At 62.5% G+C, this 18720-nt stretch overlaps 1 protein-coding gene across 3 annotated transcripts; it reads right to left on the bottom strand.

Moving 5' to 3' along the window:
* Positions 1–154: 154 nt before the first annotated feature.
* Positions 155–17404, bottom strand: USP2 (ubiquitin specific peptidase 2). 3 transcript variants are annotated; one of them, XM_075116046.1, is made up of 13 exons: positions 17183–17404; positions 11977–12746; positions 4126–4176; positions 3709–3832; positions 3304–3415; positions 3106–3216; positions 2874–2938; positions 2677–2780; positions 2523–2603; positions 2290–2368; positions 2076–2183; positions 1727–1847; positions 155–1609 (listed from the first exon to the last, which is right to left on the bottom strand). In XM_075116046.1, exons 2-13 carry the CDS (start codon positions 12703–12705, stop codon positions 1522–1524), a joined length of 1773 nt encoding a protein of 590 aa, XP_074972147.1. In that variant the 5' UTR covers positions 12706–12746; positions 17183–17404; the 3' UTR covers positions 155–1521. The 3 variants fall into 3 exon arrangements, with proteins under 3 accessions (XP_074972147.1, XP_074972148.1, XP_074972149.1); XM_075116047.1 differs by lacking the exon at positions 17183–17404 and adding an exon at positions 15494–15604; XM_075116048.1 differs by lacking the exons at positions 11977–12746; positions 17183–17404 and adding an exon at positions 6868–7221.
* Between the last annotated feature and the right edge of the window lie 1316 nt (positions 17405–18720).

Below are 18720 nucleotides of genomic sequence, written 5' to 3' on the forward strand. Positions count from 1 at the left end.
GTCTCCCTCCAGGCAAGCCTCAGGGCGTGGGTACTCCTGGACCTCTGGAGCCACGAACCGGCAGGCTGCTCCGTCACCAGTGGCGGTTTCCCTACCACTGCTGGAGCCACAGTCCTCATTAGCCCGCCCAGAGACAAGCACATGTACACAGCACTCTGTTCAAGCTAAAATTTATTCCTGCACGAGTCTCCCTTGTACGAGACACTTCCCGCCCATCTTGCTTACACAGTAAACAAGCCACCTGCCAAGCAGCAACGCTGCCCCAGTCCGGTACCTGCCGTGGGCAGCCCCCCATCCTGGCCTGCCCCACCCCAAGCCCTGCCAGGATGCCCCGGGGCTGGGTGGGATGCTCATGGCGTGAGAGTGCTCATCCTGTGCCCGCAGGGCCAGTGAGGGCGAAGCAGGATGGGTTGCTGAGTTGGACATAGCTGCCTTGCGGGCTGGGACTGCGATTGTGCTGGGTGGGGCCCATCTCTCCTCCTGCTGCACCTTAGGCAAGGCAGGATGGGGAGGAGAATAAGTTAGAGAAAAGGCTAAAAAGGCCACTGGCATTTGCTAGCTGGAGGACAGAGCAACAGGGCGTGTGGGGACACACACACCCAGGCACCCAGGGGGGCTCCTGATTGCAGGGAGAAGAAAGCCCCAATTGCAGATGGTCCCAGAAAGCCACTGTCCTCCCGTCCCTCTCCTCTGCAGGATGGTTGTTCCTATGCACCCCAATGGCCTCCCATTCCCCTAAATGGTTTAAGGCACCGTCGTATGAGGAGGCAGGTAAAAACCTACCCAAAGCATCCCCCAGCACAAGTCCCTGGAGAAGCAGGAAGCGGTGGGGTGCTCCAGGTTGAGCAAAGTCCACTATAAATACATATAAATTCCACAAAATATTTTCCTCCCTCCTGTCCATGAGACTGGGCCTGAACTCAGGCTGCTTTGAGGAGTGTGCATGGGGCAGCTGGTGGGGACATGCTGCCTGAGATGGGACAGAGGCAACTGAAGGGCTGGGGTCCTTTGCCAGGAGGTTCGGAAGTGCTGGAAGGAGGCCAGGTGCAGTTCATGAATCCTCTGGGATGGCCAAGCAGAATAGGAGTGCCAAGAGGCCAGGAGGGATGAGGGAGGCTCTCCTGGGTCCCCAGCTCTGGGTGCTCACCCAGGGAAGCAGAGGTCCTGGCTGAGTCAATGGGGCAAGGCAGCCCCATGCCTGCAGAGTCCCTTGCTCAGTATTTTTATTACACACCAAAAAAAAAAAACACCTAGAACGTACCCCAAGGTAAAAACCAAATGCCAGTGACCAGGAGGTGCCTGAGCTGCCTGGGCACTGCCCTGCTGTGGTCTGCCCTCCTCAGTTCAGAGCTGGGGTGTCCTTGCCCAGGGACTGCTCTTGGCCACCTCCAGCCTCTTGCTGCAGCCACCTCTGGGCCTCTCCTCTTCACCTCCCTCTTGCACCTGGGGGGGCAAAATGCCAAAACCTGGAGGGGCTGGTTCTGAGGGGTAGCACAGGGGTCCCCGGGGAGGCAGGGCTGGCTACATGCGGGAGGATGGGCTGGCCAGCTCATAGAAGAGCAGGTAGGCATCACTGCTGCGGACGTGGCTGGATGACATCGGGGTAACACTGTGGAGATGGGGAGACGTGCTGTGAGTAATGGGGACAAGCCACCAGGATGCCCTGGGCAGGGGGTCCCTGCTTGCCCCAACCCTCCAGCCACCCCTGTCCCATGTGCAGCCTCACCGGGAGTCGTTGAAACTGTGCCACTCGCCGGAGACAGGGCTCTTGCAGTAGGCAGTGTAGTGTCCCCCCATGGTGGTGCCCGAGTGGTTGGAGACAGCGTAGAGGTTGTAAATGGCATGGTCTGTGGAGAGCAAGGGCAGTGCTCAGCTGTGCCAGCTGCTGCCCTGCTGTCCCCCAACTTGCCAGCATGGAGCTGGGAGGGACTGGCACCCTGGATGTCTGTGGCTCCCACTCGCCGTGCGTCTGCCACCCGCTGTAGGCTGCAGCACCCTGAGGCACATCAGGGACCCTGCTGGAAGCTGCTGGGTGCCCAGAGCTGTGCTGGAGCCACACAGGGCCAGGCACTTACTGCAGGTTTGCGAGGCAAACTCCCGGAGATCCAGGTCCTTCAGCTGGAAGTTGACGAAGGTGGTGAGCTTACTTGTTCGTATCCTGGCTTCTGAGAAGCGCTTCAGGTCTGGGGGGGCATGTCAAGGAGCCAAGGGACAAAGGGGAACTTGCAAAGAACTGCCTGCCCCGAACCCCCAGCACCCTCTGACCCTGTCCCTCTGCCTGAAGGATACGAAGCACCAGGATCTTAGGGAACTTCTGGATGCTGAATTTCTTTGTGCACCTCGTCCTGGCTTTGCAGCGACAACATGTCTGTGGGAGACAAACAGCATGAACAGAGGGGTGAGGGCAGAAGCCAGCCCCACTAGGAACTGAACCCACAGTCCTGGCAACACAGGCATGGTGGGAAAGGGGCCCAGCCTGCACCCAGGCAAGCCCACCTGTCACCGTGCCCCACACCCCATACCGGTTTCTCGTCCCCATCCAGCACATCCTCTTTGGTGAAGAGCCGTAGGCAGTCCATGAGAGTCACCTCCCCGTAGCTTTTCTGTGGGAGCACAGCACGGGTCAGGGACAGGGTGTGTGGGGCAGGGGACTGGGGGTTGGTGGGGACCCCTTACCTTGGGGATAGGCAGGGACAAGTCCCAGAAGGGGTCAAAGGCTGTGGAGCAGTAGCCACACTCACTGCAGGTCAGTGAACTCTTCAGCTGCCCAACAAAGAGGTCTGGTGGGGATGGGACAAAGCAGGATGAGACCCCTGGCTCCCAGCCCTGCTCCTGACCCAGCCCTGCCCTCCTCTCCCCTCAGCACTGCTCACCACCAATGCGGCTGTCCTCCCTCTCCTGGTACCTCTTCCACATCTGGCGGCTCTTCTCATCATCACTGCAAGAGGTTGGGGAGACAGCATGGTACTGAGTGTGGCCTGGGGATGCCAGTCCCTGTGACCCAGCACAGAGGGACCTGCATGGTCACCGTCCCTGGGCTGGGCTTGAAGGCAGCAAGCTCCTCCGTGGGGCTTGTCCACTGCTTCTGCCCCAGCCAGAACTTACGGGAGGTGGTCCAGGGTGTCGGTGCTGGCCCGTGGCCGCACTAGCACACGGTTCACCTCGCTGTGCAGCCCGTCAAGGAGGAACCGCAAGAATTCCTGTGCATCCTGCTGGCTGCAAGTCACAGGGCACAGCCAGTGAGCAGTGACAGGGGCTCAGCTCCCCCCTCCCCCCTGCCACCCCTGCACCGACAGCCCTTACTTGTAGCCAACAAAGCGGGGGGCATATCTCTGGATCTGTGTCTTGAATTCGGAGGGGCTCACGCTGTCGTTGGGGGACGAGGTCCAGAGCAGCTGAATCAGTTTTGCAAACTCTGTGGGCAGAGAGGCAGGTCAGCAGCGCAGCTGGCCCCACCCAGGGGCATGGCATTGCCGTCCCCTCCAGGGGAGAGCTCAGCACCCCACTCTGAGGTCCCTGTGGCCAACCCCGGCCCCTCTAGAGGGAGGATTTGATCCTCCTACTGGCTGGGCACCCACAACACAGCGCCTGTCCCAGCAGGGCTGGGAAGAAGCACCGACCTCTGGGTGGAGGTCCCCCAGGACATGGGGTGGCCCAGGGGAGCAAGGATGTGCTGCAGGGAGCCAGGGGCTGGTGAGTGACAGCTACCTGACATAAGCGCGGTGCGCATGCGGCTGTTGTTGTTGAGGTCCCGCAGGTACTGGTTCTGCAGGCAGTAATCCCGCAGCTCCTTGGTGTTGCTCAGGCACTGCAGGATGGAGTTCATGAAGCACTGGGGGAGGCAGAAGAGAAAACCATGGCAACGGGAGGCAGAGGGAAGCAGGCAGTGGCAGGGGGACACCTGGGGTGGGAGGGCAGAGGATAGGGACGAAGCAGTGCAGAGCATGGGAACCCCTTCCTCAGCCAGCATTATCTGGAGTGGGGTGCAGGGAGCTGCTGGGGTGTGAGTGTGGGTGCTGGGGGTGAGGCAAAGGGACGGGGCTCCCCACTGCCCCACAGATGTGCCTGCAGAAGAGCATGGTGTGAGCTAGGGCTGTGCAGCCAGGTGCCTGGGTAAGCACTCACCGTATTGCCGAGGTTTCGCAGGCCGGTCAGCCCCTGCACTGCCTTGGAGCTCTGCAGAGAGAAGGAACAGGGCTGAGACAGTGCCCAGCACAGGCTGGCCATGGCTGTGGGCAGCCCAGTGAGGCCATGGTGCCACGGGCATCCACGTGCAACAGACCCTCAAAGGCAAGCAGAGGCCGCATCCCTCTGTGGGCATCATGGGCAGAGCCAGCACCCCAGCTGCTCTCTGCACCGATTGCACACAGGACCACGGCAGAGGACCCAGTGGGAAGCCACGGCTGGCCTGCCCCATCCTGCTTGCCTGGCTGCTGCTGCTCAGCTCCCTGGCCCAGGGCAATGCACAGGGCTCAAAGTTCTCCCTGCCTGGAGACAGTGCTGCCCCATGCCCTGGGCTGCAGGCCAGGCCAGCCACCACTGCTGCCTGCCCTTGCCAGCCCTGTGTCCCAGGAAGCCAGGGGGTGGCAGTGCCCCATGCCTGCCCCATACCTGCAGGAGGTGCATGGTGCTCTGCCACTGCCTGCCTTGTCCATGCTGGGTGTCCCCTTCGGGACACCCCGCACAAGGGCAGCCTAGATTTTGGCACAGATGTTTTGCAGGATAAAGTCCACCTGGGAAAGTACGAGCCCAGCCCTGTGGCAGTCAGCCCTGGGAATGTGGCTTGTGACCAGTGGTGTCTTCTCAGCCACTCGCTGGCCTGGCTGTGCTGTGCCTGTGCCACAGGGCTTTTCCAGAGCCCCAGGCACTCCCTGAGCCGGGCAGGCTCATGCCAAGCAGAGATGGGCATGTGCAGCTGAGCACCGGGGCCAGGAAGCATCGCCACTCTTTGCTGCAGAGACCAAGAGCATGGAGGGATCTGGGGCGGGCCACAGGTTTGCCCACCCTTCTCCCAGTGTGGGGGATCAGGTGCTGGTGGGGATGAGTAGTGGGATCCCAGGGGTCCTGTCCCCAGCTCTGCATGCAAGCCTGGTGCAGAGGGTAGTGGTGGGGTGAACCTCCCCAGATCCATGCCTGGAGCAGGGTGGGGGGCCAAGAGGGCTTGCGGGATCTGACTGCCAATTGTGCTGTCCCCAGCCTGACCAGGTTTTAAGGACCCTTAGGCAAACACCCCAGCAGCCCACCCCAGGCATGAGGAGAGGGAGGAGGAGAGGAGGGGAGGGGGCCCAGCAGCTCCAAAATAGCAGCAGCTGGTGTGTGTGTGGGAGGTGCTGAGCACCCAGCCCTGACAGCAGCCCAAAATAACCCAGATCCAGTTACACGTGCTCCTTAGTGACAGTGCAGGCATCACCCACCGCAGGGGGGACCAGCACCAGTGGGGACTCAGATGCCTTTTGTGGGGGCACATGGCTCTGCCGGACCAACAGGGTACCCCGTGTGCAATGTGAGTGCTCAGCACACAGGGCTGTCCCCAGCCACAGCCGGCCACGACACTCAGTGCCAGGGGTTGGCTGTGCAAATGTACCAGGCAACCCCACTGCTTATCTCTGCGTGGGGACCCCCAGGCCAGAGGGCAGGCTCAGCTGGGCAAGGGGTGCCAGCAGGCTGTGGCAGGTCAGTGCCACACTGCGGCTGGAGGAGCTGGCCTGGCTCTGGTCCCTGAGCAGATGGGGCCAAGCAGGCAGCAGAAGAGGTGGGTCTGTGTCCCAACACCCCTTGGATGGGCCGATCCCTCGAGGGCTTGCTGCTCATGTCCCCATGCCCATGCAGGGCAGGTCACGGTGCTGGGGGGATAGCAGCAACTCCTGGGAGCTGCCCCAGTGTGCTCCAGGTATCCCCACCAGGACGCTGCTCATCCATTGCCCTGGTTGGGCAGCTCCTGCCACGTGGCAGGAGGGACCAGAGCGTCCCACCTATGTGGGTGCAAACCTCCCTGTGTACATGGCATTTGCTCACTGCCAGGCCAGGCTAGGACCTGGGCTGCCCTCCAAGAGGCTGGAGCATCCCCAGGGGAGGGTTGGGGTGGGGGACCACCAGGTGCGCCCATACCGTGGTGCAAGCCTGTGTGCACCGTCTTATTTCCCTCCCTGGTTTTCCCTCCCCATGGTGACTCAACTCCAGCTAATCCCCCTCGCCCATCTGGGGCTTTATCTAGGACACGGCGCTGCTCAGAGGCGGTGAAGGAGAGCTGGCTCACGCAGTGGTGGCTGAGGAGTCCCTGAGGCTGCACTGCAGGAGGGGGACGGGGGACAGGGGATGGGGATAGGGGACAAGATCCAGACTGTCCTGCCCCATCTGGGTCCACATGCCAAGTGCCTGGCAGCAGGAGAGCTGGAGAAGCCAGACTTATGTAAGTGCCCAGACCCTGCCCTCCATGTCCATGCCCCCTGCCTCTGCTATCCCCACAGAGGGAGACCTGCCTGGCACTGTAGCTCCAAGGACAGCCAAGCTCAGTCTGGTGACACTGCCAAGGGGCTAGCATGGCCAGGAGCCCCTTCCTTGCAGTTTGCAGACTGGGGTGCAGGGACTTGACCAAGGTCACCGCAGGGACAAGGCTGGGAGAGGGACCCGGGCATCCTGGCACGTGCTTTCACCTGCTCCCTGCCCCTCCCGCAGGACACCAGGGCACCCTGGCCTCACAGCCAGCCAGGACGGGCACCCACCCCCAAGCACCCCATCCTCCAGCAAGGGGGATGCCATGGGGTACCCCATGCTCCCTGGCAAGGGCAGGGGTCACCCCCTCCCAGCACCCCCTTCTCTGCCCCCAAGCCGGAGGGCAGGGGCTGCAGGCAGCCACAGGGCTCATACCTTGGTCTTGTTGAGGACGAGCCCGACGAAGGTGGAGACCAGCAGGGACCCTGGCATGGAGGTGCGGGGACGCAGGTCCTTGTGAAGGTCAGGGAGCGCGGGGGGCTCCTCGGGCAACGTCACTGTGTAGGAGTCCCTCATGATGGCCCTCGCGGGCACAGCGAGACGGCGAGGGCCAGCCGCGGGTAGGGGGTTGCCAGGGGGTGCCGGGTGGGCACCCCTCACCTCAGGCCAGCTGAGGCCTGGGGCACAGGGTCAGGTGTCCGGCCTCGCCGGGCACTGCCGTGCTCAGGCGTGCAGTGCCGGAGCCGGTGCCGGCTCTGGGGCTGACGGCACCTGAGCGGCTCTGACATCAAATGGGTGGAGAGGCGGCAGCCGGGCTCCGTGACGGCCAGCCCCCGCCGCACCGCGTGGTACAGCTGAGCTGAGAGCCAAGGGGGCCCGCGAGGGGCGGCTGTGCCCATGGCCACGCTCCCGGCATGCCGAGCCCGTGGTGGTGGCAGGGCCCCGGGCACCGCAGGGCTTCTGGGGAGCATGCGGGCAGTGCCCCAGTGCAGTCATCTATCCCTTCCACCCCACCAGCATGCCGCAGCTGTGCGACTCTCCACAGAGGTGCTCCCCGCGCGCTGGGGTGCCTGTCCCCCAATGCCAGCACCACACTGGCATCATGGGGGCAATAGGGCACTTAATGCAAGGCAGCATCTGGAGGAGTGCCTGCTCCCCCAGGGCTCCCCCATGCTCCTGGCTCCTGGGGACCAGGGCTGATGGGATGCGCTCCCCAGACCCAGACATGCTGTGCTGCCAGCACCGCACTGGCCAGAAAGCTGGGCAGGCACTTGGCAGAGAGTGGGTCTGCCCCAGCCAGGGGTCACTCACCAAAACTGGCTTGGTAAAACGGGGACACTCCCACAGCATGTGGGTGCATGGGGTCCCTGTACCCAGAAAGGTGCTGAGTGCTGTCTGAGAGGGTTGTGGGACTCCCAGGCATGTGCCTTCCCTGCAGGGCCAGTGCTGGGCTCGTGGGCAGTACCATTTTGGGGAAACTGAGCAACAGCAGACAGTGCATGCCCCTCTCTTTGGGGGATTCATTGGCACTGAGCTCAGAGAGTATTTCAGTGCCTTGCTTCCTTCTCTGGGGAAAAACTCTCCCCAAATCCTGTATGGAGCAAAGACCCCATCTGGTGTCTCCCCTCTGAGCTCTGGGTAAACTGAGGCACGGAGCAGGCGGGGCTCCGGCTCTTCTCCTGCAGCAAGGGCAGCTGTGTAGGCTGGCAGGGAGCCCAGGTGACCTGCATCCCAGTCCTGCGTCTCCCTCTGCTTCACCCCGCTGACCGCAGCAGGGTAAGTGACGGAGGCTTGCAACTGCTGTGCACGCCCAGGTGTCTTACCTGCCTGCTCAGGGAAATTTCCATGGGTGATGGAGGCAGGGAGTGCAGTCAGGAGGCTCTGAGGACAGCCAGAGCATCCAGCTTCACCAAGGGGACTGGAGGCACCAAGCAGAGGCTGCTCTCCTCCTATGCCAGCCCCCACCAATACACCCCCAGCCAGAGCCAGTGGCTGCTGTTTGAATCCTAATTGCTGCAGATGCAGCCTCCCTGTCCGTGGTGTGAGCTCAGCACAGCCAGTGGAGGGGCTGACTGCGGGGGGAGGAAGACAGACTATTTTTGGCACCAGCAAAAATATCTGAGGAGGCATCTTGCAGCGTTATTCATCTGCAGGGCCAGGGCTTTTTGCATCACAACAGGATGCTTGTTGTAATCCCTGCGTGCATGTGCGCGCATGTGTATATATATACACGACCTGTTGTGTGTACACCGTACACACACAGGGACACAGAGTGTACACAGGGGCGCACACCGCACCGGCTTTGCACAGATGGCGCGGGTGCCCTGCAACATACTCCCGCAGCCCCTGCAAGTCTCATCCTGGGCCCCAGGGCCATGGCACAGCTCCTCAGTGCACGTACCACTATACCGGTGCTGTGCACACCAGCCAGGGTTCCCACTACCCTGCCCTGCAGCCTGGTGGCAGGCCGAGGGGCAGGATTTGCGCCGGTGCACAGCCTACCCCGAGGGTTGTGCAGGGTGCTGGCGGAGCACTTTGCCATGGCAAGGGGGGTGGCGTTCAGCCACATCCCGTGCCAAGCCTTGTGCCCTGGTGACACTGGGTGCCCTGGGCCAAGGACCAAATTCCCCTCCAGCCAGAGCGGCATGCAGGCTCTCAGGGCAAGGCTGGAGTAGGAGGGAGAAGGGGAGCCGCAGTGGGATGGCATCACCCAGAGCCAGCTCCCTGCCCTCAGCTGTCCCCTCTGTAGCGGTGACCTTCTGCCATGGGCAGAGGTTGCCACAGGCCCAGTTGGCACCATGAAGGCAGGCAGGGCCAGGACTGGCTGCAGGGCCAGGACTGGCTGCAGGCCAGAGATGTCAGCTGCTCAGGATGGGACTGCAGAGAGCTGCCGGCGATTTTGTGGGTGGCTCTGGCCTTCTGACCCTATGTTCACCCAGGGTGCTTAATGGGGCGGCACAGCTCCGGTCCTGCCCCCCGCCAGCCTGCCTTTCCTGGGAGCCAGCACAGCCCTGTGTAGAGCCGGCGGCTCGGCAGGCACAGCCACTCACTGCAGCTGCACATGCCTCCCTTTGCCCTGCGGGATGGTAAAGTGAGGCATAAAGTGATGGTATGGGTAGGAACAAATGTGGTCATCCTTGCCTCCTGGCTGCAAACTCCTCTGGATAGTGGTTCATGTGGTGCAGAGGCAGAAGGCAGCTGGGAAGAAGGGAAGGGAGGAGGCACTGAGCCAGCCCTGCCATGCCCTGGCTCTGGCAGGAGCGGGTGCTGCTGGCACTGCCCTCGGGGCTGGGTAATGGGGCAGAACCGATGGCAGCGCTGGGGCTGCAACATGCACTTGTTTCCGGCACCTGGCACGACCACAGGCACCCAAGTCTGTTTTACGATCGGTACATTTGCTTTCCAGCTTGGGAAAGGGAGGAAAAAAAGCACAGGCGTGGAAAATAGCAAGTGTGCCCATCAAAGCACCACAGAAACCTGAGCCAATGTCACTGATCCAGCCTCACCACCCACCCCATCATGGTGCCCACCCCAGCACCCTGTGCCAGCTGCCAAGCCCTGCTCATCTTTGCCACCGACCAGTCCTGGCTGGAAGGCCCATCTGCATTCGCATGCAGACCCCAAGGCTGCGGTTAGGCAGTAGCACAGCCCCTGCTGCGCCATGGCCATCCCATGGGAGCAGGCTGGCACCCACACTGAAGTGGTGTGTGGGCATCTGGGCGTGGGGACCCCTGCCCTAGCAGTGGTGGCAAGGGCTTTAGTGAGTGCCCGTGGCTGGCGGCGGGTGCTGGGTCCCCCCCTCTGTCCCCCCCACCAGGGCCTGGTGTGGGAGGGGGAGGCAGGAATTCCCTCCTCCACTCACCCCGGTCCCCCAACCTGCTCCCTTGCCCCAGGGCTGGGGCCAGCGACTAGGCAGGTTGGACACAGGGGGTTCCACACCAGGGCAGGGTAATGCTGGTGCTGCACATGGTGCAGCTCGTTCTGGGGTGGAGGGTGCTGGGGAAGGGGCAGGCAAGACGCTGGCAGCGGGCTATGATGCCGCATGCCCTCCATGGACCCTGCTCCCATGCCTGGGGGCTCAGGTGGGTGTTTACAACCTGAGTGAGTGCCAGGGAGAGGGAAGAGGGGAGCCAGCCCTGCCACGAACAGGATGGCTGGCTCCAGACGGATGGCGGGGAGACGTTTCCTGCTGAGCCCCAGCTTCAGGCACGTGGTGGGCAGGAGTGTCCACCTCTCGTCCCTACCCCGTGCCTCCAGCTGTGCCTCCCCAGCCCAAGGGCATGGTCCAGACCTCCAGGTTGCTTCCAGGCTGCTCCCACAGCCCTTTTCCCAGGCCCTTGGGCACAGGGAGGGATGTGGCAGCACTGGCTGGAAAGGGAAAGAGCTTCTGCTTCTACTCGCAGGGAAGCAGAAAAGAATATCCCAGCCCTTATCCTCCAGGTTTGGTGTACGTTGGGGGGATAGAGCTGCAGGGAAGACTGGGCAGGCTGGCCTCCACCATGGATGAATGAAGGCTGACTGGAAAAAGAGTGTGAGACAACGCGGGCAGAGCCTAACCAGATCTTGGAAGGAAAACTGAGTGGAAAATTACCCGGCTGCTCCCCTGTGTGCCCGAGCTGGCCTGTGTGTGTGATGCCTGTTCCTGGCCTGGGCTGAGGCTCTGGGGATTGTGTAGCACTGGCCTGGGGCAGCGAGTGCCTGCCACCACGTGTGATGCTGTACAAAGCAGCCCCTGCCATGGAGAAACTGCTCCTTCCCTGGCTGCCACGGCCCATGCTGGGGCTGGGGCACAGGGCCCCAAGATGGCAGCAATAGACCGTGCCAGGGATTAGGCATCACAGGGCACCAGTGAAAAACCTGACCAGCAGCTGGACACCGAGTCACTGTGCCAGAGCCAGCACCAGGCAAACCAGCCTTCCCAGCTGGGTGTCTCCAGCAAGGCGAGTGCCCAGACCAGTCATGTCACCTCCTCTAGCTGGGACGAGGCAGCAGGAAACCCTCTTTGGCCTGGCACTGGGCTGGGACTGGGAGGCAGCAGAGGGCAGGGGGTGTGGGCACAGTCAGCTGTGTAGGGACATGGTGCACGGTGTGCACCCATGCAGGTTTGCACGCACAGGGGGCCTGAGTTTGCCTGCACGTGCCATCACCTGCTGTCACGCACACATTCAGAAAGGTGCAACACACACACACTCCTGCCAGCACATGGGCACCCTTAGCCACAAGGCATCCGTGGGGAGCCTCGTGAGCTGTGCTCCCAGCAGTGCAGGCAGTGAAAAGCACAGCCCCTCAGAGGACACCCACCTGCCTGCACACGCCTGTCTTAGCAGCTCTGGCCCAGGACTGCTGTGGCAGCAAGTATGGCTCAAAGGGTCAGCAGCAGCCGTGTGGCACAGATGCAGAAACCGAGGCATGGAGCAACAGACCAAGATTCCCAGGGAGAGCATGCAAGGTGCCTCGGGCTCCCCAGCTCAGTGCAAGCTGGCGCGGACCACATACCCCACTGCAGCACAGCTTTGTCCCCCACCCCCAGTACGCACCACATACCAAGGGGTCGCGGGCAGGCACGTCGCAGTAGCCATCATTCCTCTCGCAGGGCTGGCTGGTGCAGTGGGTGCCTGAGGGTGGCAGGGTGGAGCCGAGGGTGGCCTCTGGGGAGCTAAGGGGACCTGTGGGGAGGCTGCCATGGCCGCTTTTCCTCCCGTAGCTCTCCAGATAGCCGCGGACATAGTCGGAGCGCGCAGCAGCCTTGTAGAGACCCTGCAGGGTGCTGAGCTCCTGGCAGCCCCGGGTGCTAAGGGGGCCGGGGGTGGTTGCGTAGGCACTGTCCGAGGTGTGCAGCCCTGCAAACTCCCGTGCCAGGTCCGAGTGGCTGATGGATTTGCGACGGCTGAGAGACGCTGTGGTGGGCAGGTAGCCTGGGGGGCTGCTGGGGGCCCCTGAAAAGGTGTAGCATGCACCCCCGCTCAGCCTGCTGCCAGGTGGCTGGGTCTGGGTGTGGATGTATGTGGGGCTCAGGCGGATGCTGGAGTCAGGGTACAGGGGCAGCCGGCTACTCTCATAACCACTGGTTGGGGACAGCCCTGTGTGGTGGTACCGGGGAGAGGCCAAGTAGCTGGTTTTGAAGCCGATTTTGTCGCTGTCTGCATAGGATGTGGCCAAGGTGGATCCATAGGAGGTGTAGGAGCTGTAGCCACTGGGCACCTTGCTGTAGGTGGTCTCAACATAGCGGGATGAGTCAACGTACCGCTTCAGGGTGGAGGACACCTGGGACATGCTGGAGGTTGGGGCTCAGCAGGCTCTCCTGGAGGCATCGACTGCAAGAGAAGAGCCCAGGGATCAGCTTCCATGGACCATGGTCAGCACAATGGGGTGCCCATCACCAGCACCCACCTAGTAGCTTGCTGGCTCCTGTGTCTCCCGGAGATGCTGGAAGGGGTGGGAAGGCAACAGTGGGAACCCAGGGGATGAAGGGTGCAGGAGGGGCTGTGGGGTGCAGTGTGGCCATGGCTCCTGCCACCTGCCAGCCCTCCTGGAGAGCCTGGGACAGCAGGGCCCAGCTGACTCTGCTGCCCACGTGCCTTTGGGCACCTTATACCACAGAAGGGAGCCCTGGGGCACAGTCAGAGGCACCCAGCATCCCGGCACCCACAGTTGCTGAAGCCAAGGGACTGCAGCAGTCACCTCTGCCCCAGCCTTGGCATCCCTGCCACACTGTCCCATGGCTGCCCCACTCCTGGAGCTGGAGAGGTGTCCCCAGTGCCTCCTCCAGCTGGGAGGCAGTTGCCTGGTTACAGTCATGATATTTAGGCCCAACTCTGGCTGAGATAGGCAGGCAGGATGGACTGATCCAGTCCAGCACCTTCTCCTGGTTATTCAAAGTGAGTGCCAGGGCTTGGCAGGGGGCTGGCATTTCCAGTTCACTGCTAACACACACCTCATTTGGCTGAGAGGGAAATTGAGGCAAGGTCAGGAAGTCAGCGCAGGAGTCCCTTCCAACCATCCCTGGTCCCTGCTTGGTGCCTGGCATCAGGCAGTGGGTGAAGATCTCGGAGCAGCCACAACCACCCTGGGGCCTTGGGGGACTGTGGGGACAGCCAGAGATCCCCTCATTGCAGGGGCCTGGCCACCCAAGTAGCCTGCCCATCTCCTTGCTGCGGCTGTGCCCTGCTAGCCTCTCATCAGCAATTCAAGCCAATGCAAGTCCTCCTGGTGAGGCGGTTCTGTGCCCCCGCCAGCTGGGCAGAGCCCGCCTGTATGGGTGGGTGACAGCCCGGCGTTCAGTCCCCACAGGGAGCTGGTGGCTTCTGCCCCATGGCACGGGGCAGGAGAGGAGCATATGGGGGACAGGGACAGAGGTGCCCAGAGCACACACTGAGCCAGCCCAGAGCTGGGACAGGGCAGTGTGACAGCCAGAAGCCTCCAGTGCCTGCAAACACAGACTATCTAGAGCCAGGGGGAAGTTCACTCTCAGCTCCCATGCTAGCAGGCTGATGGCTGGTTCCCTACCTGTCCTGGGGCTGTGGCTGGCACTAGGGCAGGCAGGACCCCAGCTGAGCTCCTCTGTCCTGGTGTTGCTGGCGCTCTGCTCCCTGGGTGCCTGGTGTCCCTCCCCTGGCAGGACAGTGGCTCATGTGGCTCCAAGAGTCTCCAGTCACCCAGGAGATGACCCTGAGACAAAGGCTTTTCCCAGCCCAGCTGGGGAGGGCTCTGGCCCAGCTCCAAGCCAGGAGGTGACCGAAACAGTGCCCGGCCCGGCCCTCGTGCAGCCCTGGCAGAACGCAGGGCACATCCAGGCTTGGGGATGGGCACTGGATCCTCAGCAAGAGGAGTCACCACAGCATCACTCCCTGCCTGACCCTGGAGGGGACCCAGACTCCTGCTCAGAGCCCAGGAGTCTCCAGGCATGCCTGCCCTGAGTGGGACCCCCCGCCCAGGAGAGCTGGCAGCACCCCTCTGCAAATGTCACTGCAGGGGCGGGCGCCACCCTGAGCCTCCCAGCTGCCGCCACAGTGCGTGTGCCCTGCATTTTCCATGACAGGCAGCTGAAAGCGATCCCCATGAAACCGGAGAGGCAGAAGGGAGCCATGCATCATGGGGATGAGCGCCCTCGGCCCCAGAGACCCTGGGGCAGGGGGAGAGGTGGCTGTGGTGTCAGGTCCCCCAGCCGCCCCTGCCCATCTAACCTGGCATGGAAATGCCCCAGGACTGCTTTTAGGAGGCAGTGGTAAGAAGCACCACCCAGCCGCAGCGGCCTCATGGCTGGCAGCCTGGCTTTCTGGCCAGCCGGCTGCATCCTGGCTACTGTTGTTACTCCCCAGGAAACAACCATCCTGCAGTGGAGAGGAAACTATTTACAAGCAAGAGCAAGGTGGAGCACACAGACCTGTTTGGGAACAGAGGCTGAGGGGTGAATAATCTGCACCCAGGCAAGGATTCCACAAAACACACGGCTCTTCCTGGCCAGGCTACGGCTGCCCTCGCCAGCACTGGGAGGGTCCAGGAGTGGTTCTGCCAGCCAGGATTTGACATGCATAGTGGGGAATTTTGCTCCGAGGGCCATGGGACCCCAGCCAAGGGACTGGCACCCCCTATGGGTGCCGGAGTGAGAGTGTTGGAGCCCCTCTGCTTCCAGGGAGCACACACCTGGCTGCCTGCCTTGCTGGGACACAGAGCCACCTGGCACAGGGACCCTCGCTGGGCCGCTCCTGCTCCCTGTACCCCTAGCCAGCAGAGGTGATCTGGGCTTGGGACAGGCACCTCAGTGCTGGGACAGACCCATGTCATCACCCACTGCCAGCAGTGCCTGTGCCCTCCCACTGTGCTGTGCCACCGCCGGCACCAGCAGCAGCTCCCCGTGGGTGTGTGCAGGGCGCCTCTGCCCCTGGGAGAGCCACTGGCTTGGGAGTGGGAGGGCAGCAGGTGCTTTCTGGCAGCAGGACAGGTCTCCACAGGGCAGCATGTGCCCTGGGGACGCAGGGGAGCCGATGGAGGGATGTGGGGCCCAGGAAGGGGAACCTGCCCCAAGACACAACAGCTAACCCATTGGGAAGAGAGGTCTTACCACGGAGGACTGCTGCATCTGCTAGGACTGCCTGCGCTGCGAAGTCCCCATGTCTCATCAGAGTGCACCCCAGTGCTGCCGGAGAGCAGAGCGTGCCAGGAGCCAGAAAAGCTGAGGGGGTGTGAGAAAACCCTGGTTCCTCCCATCGCTTCCTGGCCTGCCTGGCCCCTCCCTGCCCATAATAGCGCTGAGCTTTCCTACTGCTTGGCAAAGCCCCGGGGCTGGCATGGCTGAGTCAGGCCTCCTGCACCCTCATCATCCTCCCGAGGTGTCATGGAGAAGCTGAGGCACAGGAATGTCCGGTCTGCCATCACGTGGACAGGCAGCAGCCAGCACCAGGGACCCAGGGCCCAGGGCACTGCGGGGCTGCTCGGGCTGCTGGGGAGTTCTGCCCTGGCCTCCAGCTCTGGCAGTCCTCCTGATGGGAAGCTCAGCCCAAAGCTGGGAGGCAAACCCTTCACCATGGAGGCAGAGGAGCAGAGACTCTGCTCCTCCTCCAGCCGCTGGCCTCTGCTGGAGCCCTCCTGCCTGTGGTCCGGTAGCTGCTGTCCCCCTTGGCAGCCGTGGAGCCCCAGAGTGGGCTCAGCTTACACAGCACTGGCTCCATCCAAGGTGTTACAGCACAGCTGCTTCTCACTTACGCACGCTTGGAACTGTGTCCCCTGTCCCCGGAGACGCAATGTACCAGCCTGCAGGTTATTTGGGAGCTCCCAGCCCTCCGCAACGGCTTAGGCATAGAGGGGACCCTGTGTAAAGCACCTTGCCTACTCCAGCCTGCAAGTGGTTTGGGGCAGAGGGGCTCCGTGTCCACCTGACAGTGCCAGAGGGGTGGGACAGCCTCCTGCCCATTCCCTGAGGGGGACAAGGCAAGGGATCCCTCTGAGTATCTGCATTTCCCTCTAGGAAGGGTGGCCCCAAGCTGCCCTGGGGGGAATGTGCTGCGAAGTGTTTGCTCAGGGAAGGGAAGAAAGGGGCTGGAGTCACACAAAGGGTGTCTTTGGTCAGCAGATAGAGACTCCAGTGCCCTGGGGTGCTGCCAGCAGCCCTTCTCCCAGGCCTGCTCCAGCACTCTGGGAGAAGTCACCCGGGCTCCAGCACTGCCCCCACACCACTCGCATACCCCAGAGCGACGGGACCAGCCCAAGGTCACACATGCAGCTGGGGCCAGCCTGACCAGGGCCCTTCCCCTACCAGCCGCTGGGCCTGAGAACCCTCCAATCTCAGGCCACATGTGCTGGCAGGGAGTCATCGACCTGGACTCACGCTCTGTGCTGCTGACACATACCCACCCAGCTGCAAAACCTGCTAGTCACCCCTCCTGGGCCACCCCCAGGTGGTAAAACCCCAAACCCACGGGGAACCTTGACATAAGACCCAGGGCACGTTATTGCTTTGACGTCTGCAGGTGGAAAAAAAGAAGGGACCCCAGGGAAGTGCCCAGGCATGCGGCTCTGCCCACGCTGGGGGACAAGGAGGGTGCCGGAGAGCGCGTCTTGCTGGCAGACAGCTGCCAAGTTTTTGTGCCTGAACTCTGAACCTGCTCTCTGGAGATATAGATATGGCAAACCTCTCCCCAGAGGTTCTACCCAGGCAAAGGAAGAGGGGGGCAGTTTTGATGGTACCTCTGAGTCTCTGATGCCGCATCCCCCTCCCTGAGGCCAGCGTCCCCATGGCACCCACTCCACTCACCTGCATGCGGGTTGGTAGGTCAGATGGCCAGTGGCTGGTCAGGGGCATGAGGCCGACATGGTGAGGGGTGAGAGGCTGGTCATGGAGTGATGCCCACGGGACTGAGCACGGGGAGCTGATCCTGCCTCCTCAAGCCGCTTCCCCTGGGGCCGGAGGAGAGTGAGCGATGCGGAAGGGCTGGCAGCACCCAAGCCCTTTGCAGGGTATAGGCCGCCCCACGGCTCAGCAACTCTACCCTGCAGGGAGCAGACGCAATGGCCGGAGGGGGCTGAGCCGGAGGCCTGTGGGGCCGCGTAAAAACACCACTGCAGAAATTCATGTCTCAGGTTACTGGCTAGATAAATATAGTGTCTCTATCTGACCTCACAGGGCACTGAAATGCTCCTCTTGCATTCCAGCTTCGGGGAGGCTTAAAGGGGACGTGAACCTGAGGGGGCTGGTGGCCCACAGCAAAGGGGTGCTGGGAGGAGAGGCTGCAGAGGTGGGTGGACTGTGGGAATGAAGAAGGATAACTGAGGGAAAGTGTGGGGAGGGAAGAGATTTGGGGACAGAGATGGAGGTCCAGAAGTGAAAGAATGGCAGAGGGGTAAGAGAGGGAGCCCATGGCTGCCAGTAAGGTCTGGAGCACAGCACTGAGGTCAGGGGAAGAGGTGGTCTGGGTTTTGGCCCCCTTGGAGCAAGCTGTAGGGAGAAGAGCCCCCTAAGCCTGCAGCAAAGGTGGGTATGGGGCAGCCAGCATGGCAGTGTGGGCACAGGGGCAGCCACCCCTTGTGGCTCCATGGGGACACCAGGACACCCACCCGGCACCGCTCCCTGATGCCTGACCCGCCCAGGGCGGCACAGCCACATGGTATGCAGGCACCTGGGTGGCCATTACTCATCGAGCACCTGCTGAGGATAATTAGAAGGGATGCAATTATGGTGGCATTTTCCTCCCTCCTGTCTGGCTCAAGCTCTTAAACAGGGAGGATCGCACGAGGGATGCATCTGGGCGTCACTCAGGGAGGCTACTACAGGGTGACCAGTGGTGTTAAGGGTGTGGTGGCAGGACCCTGCTCCCAAACCTGAGGGTTACCCTACCCCATGGTCCCTGGCTCCCAGCATGGGATCTTGACCCTGGGCAGGGAGCAGTGCATGGCTGCTCCAGAGGATGCGGGGACCCTTGACAGTGCCAGAGGCAGTGTGCAGGCATGGGCGTGCAGGAAGGTCCCTGGCACGACACGCATACCATCCAGGGGCCAGGAGCTGCGGGATACGCTTGCGCACCCAGCCCCACACACACTCCCAGCCCCGGCAACTCCCTCCCCAGAGGATGGCTGGGCCACGATTGGCCATGGGGTGCCCGCTTGTAACTACCCCGCTCTGCCTCCCTGCCGGCATGGTGGACAGCCCTGGCCCTGAGCTCACAATGGGGTGAGGGGGGAGCCTCCGGGATGGAGTGGGGGCGATAGGGATGGCATGGGAGCAGTGGGCTTGGGTGCAGGGGTCCATACTCCAGATGGGCAGGAGGAGGTCACCCTTCCCGGGGGAAGCAAGTT

This window comes from Phalacrocorax aristotelis, chromosome 22 (genome assembly GCF_949628215.1).
Source record: "Phalacrocorax aristotelis chromosome 22, bGulAri2.1, whole genome shotgun sequence".
NCBI lineage: Eukaryota > Metazoa > Chordata > Aves > Suliformes > Phalacrocoracidae > Phalacrocorax > Phalacrocorax aristotelis.